The sequence below is a fragment of the Rousettus aegyptiacus genome, unplaced genomic scaffold (assembly GCF_014176215.1).
Source record: "Rousettus aegyptiacus isolate mRouAeg1 unplaced genomic scaffold, mRouAeg1.p scaffold_m13_p_6, whole genome shotgun sequence".
NCBI lineage: Eukaryota > Metazoa > Chordata > Mammalia > Chiroptera > Pteropodidae > Rousettus > Rousettus aegyptiacus.
Window position 1 is genome coordinate 32,997,327 of NW_023416309.1, and position 13,112 is coordinate 33,010,438.

The 13,112-nt window shown below is 37.6% G+C and overlaps 1 protein-coding gene across 5 annotated transcripts in view; it reads right to left on the minus strand.

Annotated features, from left to right (window-relative positions):
- The window catches only part of HTR7 (5-hydroxytryptamine receptor 7), a 216,143-nt gene that overhangs the window by 157,127 nt on the left and 45,904 nt on the right, over nt 1-13,112 (minus strand). For 4 of the 5 annotated variants that reach the window (XR_001597659.2, XM_016151274.2, XM_016151272.2 and 1 more), the window contains exon 2: nt 4,872-5,630. Coding sequence is in view for 4 of the 5 variants with exons in the window: in XM_016151274.2 (XP_016006760.2) it covers nt 4,872-5,630 (759 nt within the window). In the remaining variant the exon portion in view is untranslated. Of the gene's footprint in view, nt 1-4,866; nt 5,631-13,112 lie in introns of all 5 variants that reach the window. The other variant, XM_016151276.2, reaches the window with a different exon arrangement.

Here is a 13,112-nt window from a genome sequence, read left to right on the forward strand (position 1 = left end):
ACTATTATGTAGGAGAAAAAATAGAGCCAAGAAGGCAGAGTGAGGGGCAAAAGTAAAAGAGATGAGAACTCAAGCAGCCAGAGGGGTAAAAGGGGGCTAGAGAGATTAGTGGAAGGAACCCTCAGTCCCTAGGCTGGCCCAAGAAATATAAGTGCTAGAGATATGAGTAGGGGAACAAAGGGTTCTAAGAAGGTTTGCTGTGAGTTATGCATTGGAAACCATGTCCATTCTTCCTGAGACTCCAGTAGAGTTATGAGTTATCCAGCTGGTGTTTACTTGAATGCAACTGTGCAGAGTGCTGAGTGTATGGGGTATTTTGGTGGCCTTTTGCTAGCCATCACCACTCCAAATCTACTGCCATCCCAGCCCACTGGACCATAAGATTCCTAAGGCAAGAACTATCAGTTATTCATCTTTCCATTCCCTGCCATGCCTGGCACCAAGCCTTGTACATACAGTAGCCCTCGAATGTTTCTGGAGAAAATAGGCGTTGAAAAGACTCTACTTCCAGCCTCTACTTTCTGATTCACCCTACATGGTGCCACTGAATCGGTCTTTATCGCTTTACTAATTCCATCTCCTGTTTGCAGAGATTCAGTGGATGACTACTGCCTACACTAGAGTCTCTCAACCTTAACATCACAGGAATTGGGGCCAAGTAACTCCTTGCCATGGGGCTGCCTGTGTAACACAGGACGGGTAGCAGCATCCCCAGTCCCTACCCACTAGATGCCAGTAGGTCCTCCCCTCCTCCAGGTGTGACCACCACATATGCCTCCAGACATTGTCAAATGTCCCCTGGGGGCACAATCACCCATGATTGAAAACCACTTATCTACATCAAAATCCCAAATTCTTGAGGCTGGAAAGGAAGACCATACACAATTTAATTTCATTCTTCCTTTCCATGTGATCTCCCAAATCTTCCTTCACACCAACACTGGGATTCAGCCAGACTGTCCTTTGCATAAGGTCCTACACTGGTGCCTCTTCATCGGTGGTCTCCAATCTTTTTGGCACTAGGGACCAGTGTTCTTGTGAGAATCTAATACCTGATGATCTGAGTTGGAGCTGAAGTGGTGATGCAAGCGCTGGGGAGCAGCTGCAAATACAGGCGAAGCTTAGCTTGCTTGCCTGCCACTTACCTCCTAAGAGGCCACGGACCCATACCGATCCAGTCCATGGCCCGGGGGTTGGGGATCCCTGTTCTACATGAAATGTCCCTTTTACCAGGGAAGGCATTTCTACTCTCCTGTAGTTATAAATGCTTTGACCACCTTCACTGACATACTCGAGCCCATATCCTTCAAGAAGTCTTCCTTGACCAGGGTTAGGGTAAGCTCTGAGTTACTTTTCTTTCCTTTGATCATTGTCTCCATCTTTCCTTTGTCCTTATTTTAAAAGGGGTGAGTGCACGTGTGTGTGTGTGTGTGTGTGTGTGTGTGTGTGTGTGTGTGTACAGCCTGCCCAAGAGAAATATATGCACCAAGAAGGAAAGAAGCATATAACTTCTGTATCCTCCTCAATGCATGGCAGTTATAAACAGAATTTTAAAAAGTCTTCCCACACTGAAACTGACTAGAAAGCTTACTGGTATAGAATTTTTTAAATAGCACCTATTCCAACTCTCTCATTAGAAATTTCTTCAAGTTAATGGCTAATTAGGCTGATCATCCCAAATGACTTTAATATTCTATAACTGTAAACAAAATCAATAATTATAAATTCAAACAAAGATGCAATGAGAGGACAGTCATTTTCTTAGACCAAGGGATGGCAAACTATGACCTAAGGGTAAAATCCAGCTAGCCAACTGTTTTTATAAATAAAGTTTTATTGGTATATCACCATATTCATTTAATTACTTGTATCTATAACTGCTTTCCCACTACAAAGGCAGAGATGAGTAGTTCCAATAGAGACCTGTGGCTATCAAAGCCTAAAATTTTACTATCTGGTCCTTCACAGTTTAAAAGTTTGCTGACCCCTGTCTTAGACTAACTAGAAAACAATACCCAAGTATCCACATTAGCTAAAGATACAGAGGTAAATACCCCTGGACATTATGTTAGCTGATAACTTTTACAAAAGCCACAGTAGCACGAAGTTAAAAGCAATTCTAAACACAAATTTCCCAGGTTCAAATCCAGCTCTATCACTCTCCCCATGTATGACTTTGGAAAAATTATTTGACCTCCCCAAGCTCTTTGTTTTGTCATATTCAGAAGAGAAATGAAGAAACCCAACTTCTCATAAAGTTTTCAGGATTAAGTGAGATAATTCACACAGAATCTCAGCATAATGCCTGAGAGTTAATCTTCAATAAATGTGAGTTGTTATTATTTTAAACTAGATTCTACTTGTGTGACATTTGAAAAATTTGTATTTTGTTAACTATCTTCATTATGTGCGAATTATTAGCTAAAAAAAAAATCAACAAAAGTATTCTCAAGTTCTTTGTGTAAGACGCGTACACACACAGTGGTGTTTTCTAGTTCAGGATCTCCTTTGTTCCTTCCCATTTTCTACAGTGGCTACTTAACCTGACCCTCTGCCACCAGTCTTTCTGTTTTAATTGCCCATCGCACTGCTGCCAGACTTTCTTCAAACACATCCTTCAGCATGTGACTCCTGAGAACTGAAACCAACGTGCTTTCCTGTTCCTGTGCTAAACAACTCTGGGATTAGGCCAAACAACCCAGCTACTTGTCCTAGGAAATAGATGCTTCCAAAAGATAAGACTGCGCACCAACCAGTATAGCTTACTTATCAAGACTAATAGTTTGCTCATTAATACTGGCTCTAAGGCCCTCACTTTGGTACACCTGTCATAAACTATGCCCAGTCCTCACCAGTTCCCCACCATCACATCACCCAGCACAAGCCCTAAAGCTCTATGAATATCCTTTCCTTACTTTGTCTAAGAAACTACCAAGACTCTGTCAAGTTGTCTTCCCATACAGCAGTAAGTTTAATAAATTTAACTTACTTCTACTAACAGGTTTTTCTAATGGTCTTCTTAGAGAGCTAATGGCTATAATTCCCAGCTCGAAAACATTTAATAGCTCTTCGCCAACTACAGAATGAAATCATTTGACAAATAGTGTTGCACTGGGGTGATGCATACCACATCTACCACTGAAGGACTATGTGGCCTAAGGTAAGTTACTTTATGTCCCTCAGCTTCGGTTATTTTTCTGAAAATTGGGGATGCTAGAAACACCTACTTTACAGGTAGAATGGTATATAGCATGTGAAAGGAGGTGTTCAATAACTGTTAGCCATTATTACTTTTATTTCTCACCTATTATGTGTCGGGCACTGTATTAAATCTGCAAATAAAAAATCTAAGACATAACTTCTTTCCTGAAGAAATTTAGAATCTGGTGAGCAAACACTAGTGCAAACAATAATAATTTTATAGTCCTGGAAATATCCCTGGAGATATAGGTTGGTCTCAGTGCATATTCTAGAGCAAAAAATTATATTCTTTAAAAAAATTTTAAACATTTTTATTGTGAGAAGTTTCATATGCACAAAAGAGCATATATAATAGATGTGAAATCCAATGCCTATGAAGCTACACCCAAGTTCAAGAACTAGCATAGCAGTAGTCTCACAACTTCAAGACAAAAAATGATGATCTCTAGTTTCCCACATCCCGATTAGGGGATGTTTCTACCTGCTTCATTCTAGTCATGTTAGAGAATAGGATGAGTTCCTAGAAGTTTCAGTCATTTGGGGGAGTAACCTACATGTGGAACCTCTGCAGTCTATTATAATCCATGAGGGCACTTTGGTACCCTTCCTGAGCAAGGCCGTTCCCCTGAGAGAGCTCGGAGCACAGAGGTGTCCTTTGCCACCTTTATTACACATAAAGGAGTCTGATATATGAAAAGCAGATAGCGGTAAGATTCACAGGATGTGGGATCTAGACCTAGGAGTGCCACAAGCTCACTGTTACTTCTGTCAAATAAAGGGCCTGGACAAGATGACTGGGAAGGTCCCTCTCAGCTTCAGCGGGCCCTGGTTCGCTGGTCTGTTCCTTCCTGCCAGATCTAGTGAAGAGGAATGCCTCCCGCTCTCACACATCCAGCACTAGCCTGCTCTCTCTCACCCACACCATCCATGTTCTCATTCCAGTGCCTTTCCCCTCAGCTTTCAAACACGAAGATGCGTCCTCTTTCTCGAATTTAAAGCAAAATCTTCATTTGACCTGCTGACAGCTCTAAGTGCTCTGCTGTCTCCTTCCTTCTTTACAACATGTGGGTTACATGGGAAGAGTCTATTTCCTTATCACCACTGGCCCTTCACAGTCCTTTTTCAGAACCCACCACCCTATTGCAATTGCTTCCTGGAAACTCACTAATGCCTCCTAGACAAACTCAACAACTTTCTACCAGTTCTCAACTCCTAACAAAGGCAGACAGCACTTTCTACAAGCTCCGCAGCTTTCAGCCTCGGTGAATGTGCTTCCTTTATTTATCAGTAGAGGATGAGGTCATCAAAAAAGTTTTACGGGATGTAAGAGTAATAGCAATGAAAATTATAATGTTATAATTGGAAATAGAAGGACATAATTTAGATGTTATAAATGGAGAAAGGATGGGAAACATCACCTTCTTTGTCATCAGGCATATCAACTGTAGTTCACCAGCAAATCAGTCTTCCAAATCAGCTAATTACCTATCTTTGGCTTTCAGAATTCTGTTGCGTAGAGGACTGGAACCTATAGAATTCTGAATTCAAATCTGATATGTTTAGTAGAAAATAAGCTGTATACTGATTCAGGAAGCCTTCTGAAATACACTTCAAGAAATTCAATGAAAGGGCTGGGAGGATAAAAGAAAAATCGTGATAAATGACCTTACAGCACAAGCTCGGGTCTCTCAGGCCTCTCGGCAAGCTTCAGGGCCTCATGCATGCCTGCAGCTGAGAGCTTCCGGTTGATATTCCGGTACTGGCACTGGAGCAGGCTGCGATAGGTGGTCCTCAGGTCCCGGTTAAAGAAGGCATATATAAAAGGGTTAATGAGAGAGTTTGCATAGCCTAGCCACAGAAATGTCCTCTCCACCCATAGTGGGATGCAGCTGCAGGCAGTGCCACAGATGAAGGGTCTGGCTGTTGAGAGGAGGAAAAATGGCAGCCAGCACACGGTAAAGGCCCCGACGATGATCCCCAAGGTGGTGGCTGCTTTCTGTTCCCTCTTAAAGATGGAGATGTTTTTCCTTTCGTGTTTGAGGAGTCTCGAAAGGTTGGCACACTCCTCCACCTCCTTCTGGAGCTTCACCATGCCGTTCAGGGAGATGATGCTGCCTGGCTCCCGGAGGCGCGGAAAGCCAGGGAATTTGTGTTTGGCGGCGCTCTTCCTGGCAGCCTTGTAAATCTGGTAGTACATGAAAAGCATGACGGACATGGGGATATAAAACGCCACTGCGGTAGAGTAAATTGTGTAGCCAAAATCCTGGCTGATCAGGCACACCTTGTCATCATTTACATTCTGAGCCCAGCCAAAGAGTGGTGGTAAAGTGATGGAGGCAGAAAGGAGCCAGACAGAGAGAATCATTTTCGCCATGCATTTCCCATTCTGCCTCACAGGGTACGTTAGCGGCCTTGTGATCCCAAGGTACCTAGGTGAGAAATGGAAAGAAATCAAGTGACTACAGTGATCACAACTCGTCAACTGGGAAAAATCACCAGCTAGTTGCGAGGCTTTACACCTGGTAGCTCCGGTCTTCGCAACAGTCCTTCTAAACAGGCATCATTACTCTCATTTTACAGAAAGGCAAACTAAGGACGGGATGTCACCTATTTTATTCCTGGTCGCACAATTAGCTAGAGGAAGTGCTGGGATTCAGTCTGAGCGCCTGCAATGCTAATCCACGCTCCTTTCATACCTGTAGCTTCCCATATTTCATGTAGTTAATGAACTGAGTATTAAATATCTGCCCTCCTATGACCACTGCTGCTGAAATCAGCCAGTAACATAATGTGAAGCCTGACGTGGGCTGCTGTGACACAGCACATCCTCGGGAATTAACTAAGGTCTACCACACTCTGATGTTATACGCCCACTGATCCACTGGGCTGTCTTAACGCAGGCCAGCTTTTAATTCATGTTAACTGCTCCTCTGCACTGCAGTGAAAGCACTTCTTTAAGATCACAGACATTTGTGAGATATTTAGGAAATCCTAGGGTTTTGGAACGGAAAGTAGCAGGTGATCATTCTTTTACCCCCAGAAGGTTCTCACACAAGAAGAATAATGTCAGAGGAACAATCTCTCCTCTCTTGAGAAGGCTCACAAGAAAGGGCAAAGTTCTGAAAAATATTAAGTAAACTGAACATTTTTTTCTATGCTTACTTAGTTCTACACAGAGAATATTTCCCTGTCTCTGTTATCAAAGATTTATAATGCAAAAGAGACTCAGCAGAGAAAACATCCAGTAAGACATTTGCCAGGTGCTTATCGTTTTTAGATTTCCAAATATGTTTTCTCCACTGTAGTTAATGGTCTTGGCTTCTATTTTGGAGAGGCTGCAAAGAGCACTTGAGAAGTTAAGATAGGTAAAAGCTGGTCATTTTCTTGTTTTTTAAGTTCATTTATGTATATAAAAGATAAACTCTTGAAACACGAAAAGGAAAAAAGTACAGAGAGTCCCCAACTAACCAACAGGTTAGTTTCTAAAAGTCTGTCAGTTTGAAGGCTGAAATTTAGAAAATAATTATTTTTGTGCTAGAAATATCCTGTTATGCTTAAATTATCCCAAAAAAGTCAAAAATTATGCTTTTTCAATGAAAATCAGCATCACTGCAACACTCACGAGGCAAAATTGAGATATAGTAAAAAGAAATAAGCCTGATTTGCTTATTCGTCGGGAATATTTATTCATTCCTTCAACAAATATTAATAGAGCTCCTTCTCTATGCCAGGTGCTGTTTTAAATGTTGGTGATATGGCAGTGAATAAAACAGACAAGAATCTTGAATGCAGGCACATGGGATTAAACGGGAGGGACTCCTGGGCCCCTGATTCCTTCTGAGGATTCATATGTTAGTGGGACCTGTTCATTTTACAACCTCTGCTTTCCCTTTTCCTTGATAAAGGAGACCCACAAGCACTATTGCTAGGTTTATCAGCTATAATTAGGATTATGTTCTGGATCCCAAATAGAATGATGAGAAAGAGGGAGGCTTTCCTAAGAACCCAAGAATTAAGAGGTGAAAAGGAAGGGAAAAAAGAAAAAGAGAGAGGCAGGAAGGAAGAAGGAAAAGGGAAAGAGAGTGGGAAAAGGAAAAAGAAAGAACAAGAAAAGGATAATGTGAGGTAGACTTTGCTTTATGTGGAATTATTTGAAATTATCTGAGTTTTAAGCCATGAAAAAAATTTTAAAGAAAAAAAAATAATAATATGTAGCTGAGGAAACCCCTGAAGAATGGTTTCCTCAGCTACATAATGATAATATGTAAGCTGGTCCCTGACCCAAGGCTGAATGCAGATGGTCCATTAAGGGAAAAGAAAGTTTCCCTTTCTTTGCTTTAGTTCGGGAGTTCTCTCACAGTCTGGAACTCATTTGCAGACATCTCCTTTTGGACCTGGTCCTTGCTGTCCATCAACTACTGCGGATGCAGATTTTGGCTCCTTCCCTGTTTCCCAGCTCCTCCAGGCAGCCTTTGCCAGGACATGGACTTTGATTATCTTCTCTCTTTGCCTGTAGCTACGCATAAACTGCTTTTCTCCAAGCTGGGATCTGGTTTCCAGGATACCAGCCCAAGCTGGAGGTCCAACAGGAAGAGATTAGTTCATACAGTTCCCCAGGTAGCCAGCAGATGGCAATGTCACACCATTTTTCACCTTTTTCACCTATTTAACTAGGGGGTCTGGATGCTGGGTAGTAGGAATAAGTGTTTGATTGAAAGAGGATTGATTACTCACAAGAAAAGAAGTTACATTTCATTAGTAGGGTTATACAAGAAGATTAGCAAGCCTGGAATTCACAACCTGGTGACTATTCTTGAGGAAGCCAGTTTTCCCTTCCATCTTTCATATTTTTCTTATTCAAAGAGGAACCTTTATGTTTGGGCTTAATTAAATCCAGCCTTTCTGCAGCTCACATAAATAACATAGAATTCACAAAGATTAATCCTAAGAGACTGATTACCAAGGACATCTTGGAATAGTAAATAATCTCAAGAACAGCATGCTTATTCATTCTAATACACTTAGTCTAAATTACATTACATTTTAGTGACATGGGGTGACCCATATATGGTCCTTCCTGGATGTATGAATTATATTCCATAAACTCTCCTATTTTACAATCCATTCTCTGATGGTCTCAAGTCATATCCTACAGTGAGTGAGTTAATAGTTACTTCTTTATTCTCTTGGGTACCACTTGGTGAAACTTCTGAAGGCTAAAATCAACCAAGAGATAATGAGAAAAGAAATATGAGTATTCATTAAAGTGTCTGGAAATAAAATAAATAAACAAAAGTCAATGGTTTAAAAACAATTAACAATTGGAAAATACTATAGAAGAAAATAATTCCATTCACAGCAAAAATTTCAAAATTAAAATATCTAGAAAAGCCTATTAAAATGGCGAGGACTATATGAAGCAAACATACACTGCTACTAAAAGACCTAAGAAAATGCTTGAATCCATAGAGAAAAAAATTGTTTTTTAAATAAGAAAACTGGGTATTATAAAAGTACCAATTTTCCCTCAATCTAAAAATATTATCCAACTCCTGCTGAAAACCCTAGGAAGGCTTTTGTTAGTCTGACCAAATGCTTTTTAAGTTCATCAAGTAAATATTGCAAAAGTAGATAGAAAACCTGAAAAAGAAGAAAAATGAAGGGATACTTATACTATAAAGAGAAGAAAGCCACTGAAATAAAATCTCTAATAATTATTCAGAAACAGACAGATCAATACAATAGAATAGATCCCAGGAATAGATTCAAATATATAAGTAAATTTAATATAAGAAAATGAGTCATTTTAAATCAGTATCCAAAGACTGGATATTCTTGAAGTCTAACAACTGGCTAGCAATTGGGGTAAAAATAAAACTAACTAATCTTTCTCCTTATTTAAAAATAAATGTCAAACTATCAGAGAAATTAAGAAAACAATCTCATTTATAATTACATCAAAAAAATATACCTAGGAATAAATTAAACCAAGGAAATAAAAGACTTCTACTCTGAAAACTATGACATTGATAAAAGAAAATGAAGACACAAATAAATGAAAATGGATATACTATGCTCATAAGTTTGGAAAAATTAATATCATTAAAATGTTCACACTATTCAAAGCAATCTACAGATTCAATGCAATCTCCATTAAAATATCAATGTCATTTTTCACAGAACTAAGGCAAATTATCCTAAAGTTTGTGTGGAACCATAAAAGGCCCCAAAAAGACATAGCAATCTTGAGAAAGAAGAACTAAGTTGGAGGTATCATATTCCTTGATTTCAAACTATAGTAATCAAAACAGTTTGTTACTGGCACAAAATTAAACACATAGATCAATGGAACAAAACAGAAAGCCCAAAAATAAACCCACGCTCATATGGTCAATCAATCTATGGAAAAGGAAGAAAGAATATACAATGGGGAAAAGACAGTCTCTTCAATAAATGGCATTGGGGAAACTGAACAGAGACATGCAAAAAAATAAAACTAGACCATTTCCTACCAGCATATACAAAAATAAACTCAAAATAGGTTAAAGACTTAAATGTAAACCTGAAACCATAAAACTCCTAGAAGAAAACATAGGCAGTAAAATTAACTCTTTGTTGTCAGTCTTAGCAATATCTTTTTGGCTATGTTTCCTTAGGCAAAGGCAACAAAAGCAAGAATAAACAAATGGACTACATCAAATTAAAAAGTTTTTGGACAGCAAGGGAAATCATCAACAATACAAAAATGCAACCAAATAAATGGGAGAAGATATTTGCAAATGTTATCATGGGTTAATATCTAAAATATATAGAATATATAAAGAACACATACAACTCAACATCAAAAAACTGCCCCCAACAATCCAATTAAAAAATGGGCAGAGAACCTGAAGAGACATTTCTCCAAAGAAGACATACAGATGGCCAAAAGATACATGAAAAGACGCTCAAAATCACTAATTGTCAGGGACACACAAAGAAAACCACGATGAGATATTACCTAATTGTCAGAATGGCTATTATCAAAAAGACAACAAATGACAAGTGTTGGCGAGGATGTGGAGAAAAGAGAGCCCTCCTGCACTGCTAGTGGAATTGTATATTAGTGCAGCTACTATGGGAGACAGTATGGAGATTTCTAAAAAATTAAAAATAAAACTGCAGTTATGACCCAGGAATTTCACTTCTGGGTATTTATCCAAAGAAAACAAAACAATAATTTGAAAAGATATATACACCCCTCTATTCATTGCAACATTGTTTACAATGGCCACAATAAGAAAGCTACTTGAGTGTCCAATAATACATGAATTGATAATAATATGTGATACACAGACACAAAGGAATATTATTCTCCCATAAAAAAGAATGAAATCATGCTATCTGTGACATATGAATAAACCTAAAGTGTATTATGTTTAGTAAAATAAGTCAGAGAGAAAGACAAATACCATATGGTTTCACTTACATGTGAAATCTAAAAAAAAAAACCAATGCACGAAAAATGAAACAGAAACAAACTCAATAGATACAGAGAACAAACTGATGGTTGCAATGTATACAGGGATTACGGTCAATAATATCGTAATAATGATGTATGGTGACAGTTACTAGACTTATTATGGTAATCGCTTCGTAAGGTATGTAAATGTTGATTCATTATGTTGTACAACTAACTAATATCTGTATGTCAACTATCATTAAAAGTAAATTAAAAAAAGAAAAAGAAAAAACATGCTAAGAACTAGAGAGAGTGCAAAGGCCCTGAGATAGGGTTAAAGGTAGGGATAAAATGTTTACTGTGAAAAAATAACAAATAAATCCCAGATAGATCAAAAAGTATCATTAAGAAAATTAAACCCTAATAAAGCTATGAGGAAATATGCATATTCAAGCAATCCTGAAAAGACAAAGGTCTTTCTTAACCATGATTACAAAAGCCTGAAACTATACAATGACATATTAATGAGTTTTACAAACAAAAACAAAAAATAAATAATATTAGGTTTAATTTATAAATCACTATTTGCAAAATTAAAAGTCAAATGATAAACCCGGAGTCCAAATAACAATGACCCAATAACCCAATATTCAAAGGTCTCTTTTAGGTCAATAAACAGACAACTATTCCAAAAAAAATACTGAAGCAATTAAACAAAAAAAAAATAAGAATATTCAATAAGCACTTGGAAATATGTATAACTTCACTAATAATCGAAATATGTATAACTTCGCTAATAATCAGAGATGAAAATTTTAAAATAATGACAGAATTTTTTTGTCATTTGTCTATGTTTAAGAAATCCAGTACAAGGCAAGTGAAAAAAACAAGCACTCTATCATTTTGCTGGTGAGAGATCCAACTGGAATAACAGTTCTGGAGGGCAGTTTGGTAATTAATATACACCAACATTTACCATTAGGCTGAGCAATCAGACTTTTAGGAATTTGTCTTAAGAATATAATTGTATAGGTATAAAATGATTAATGTGCAAGGATGTTATTAACTAAACACATAATGGGGGGGGGGAAGTCCAGTCTTAATATTTATCAATAGGAGATTAGTTAAAATATATATATAACTTATGATGTACATATTTATTTATTGATATAAAGACAAAAAAAGTGGATAGAAAACAATATCTAGCTCTAAAATACAAGTGTCATTTATTAATCTTTTTATGTAAAACTAGGTGTTTGCATGAGTATGTGTGGGTGGGGGAGTACTGAAATGTCTAGAAGAATATCTACCAATGTATTAATAGCAATTTATCTGAGTTGTAGAACTTTGAGTAGTTTTAAATTTTTTATTTGTACATTTTTATGCTTTTAAAACTGTATGTAAAACATTTTTAAAAATCACTATTTTAATTCTAAGAACAAAATAAAAGATTTAAGAGGATTCTGTGATTCCTGAGTCACTTAAATGATTTTGGCAATAGAGACAATCTGGTTCATAAAATCTTTAAAAAGTTGATAATTAAATCTTATATATTGTTTTATTTGATTAGCTTTTCAAAAGTGTTTTATTACATTTGTAAATTCACACAAAGGAAACAAAGCTCACTGGCATTTAAAATTTCATAATTACTATATAAAGTAATACTAGTATTCAGAAAAGTGTCCAAATTATACATTCATGCTCCCAAATCTTGTATAGTATAAAACCTATCTTTGAGGAAAAGAGAAAAAAGGAACCTAGATTGATTCTGAATATTCCCTAAGTATGCGTGGTTAATATTTGTCATACTAACATTTTAGGCTCACTGTTAATTAGAAAGCGGGGTGCTTATCAAGCCTTCAGAATTTAACTTTAAAATGCACACAATGTTAAAATACAGTAAATCTCAGACAAAGGCACCGAAGTATTATATAATTGAGAAATGTATGCAGCTCACATCAGGAGTTCCATTAAAGTAGGGGTTTGGAGAAAAAGAGGATTAGGAAGTTATAAATCTATATAGAGAGGGATTAGAAAGCAAATTAACTCTGCTGCCTGTCTTCCCTTCTAACTGTATAGAAATTATAGATACTGGTTCTCTAATTAACTGACTTCTGAGTTTTGTTGCTACAGAATACTAACTTAAGGGTAAAATAAATTAGGTAGAATTATTCTGAAATACAGTCCTGTTTGGACTGTTGGGCTTAAAACAGGTTTGCACACTTAGAATACCTCTTCTGTGAGACCTCCTCCTTCATGGTAGGTAAAATCCACAGGAATCGCCAGCCCGTATCACTGGCTCCCGAAGTTGTCAGATTGTCAGACTCACCGAGCAGCTTTTGAAACATGCTGGGCTACCATCCGCAGATTTTTTTTCAAGAAGGTATGGCGACCCAGGCCTTTGTATTTAGGACTGACTGTTCTAGTTCTTTATCCCATGTACTGCCATCACAGCAGCCTTCCTCATTCG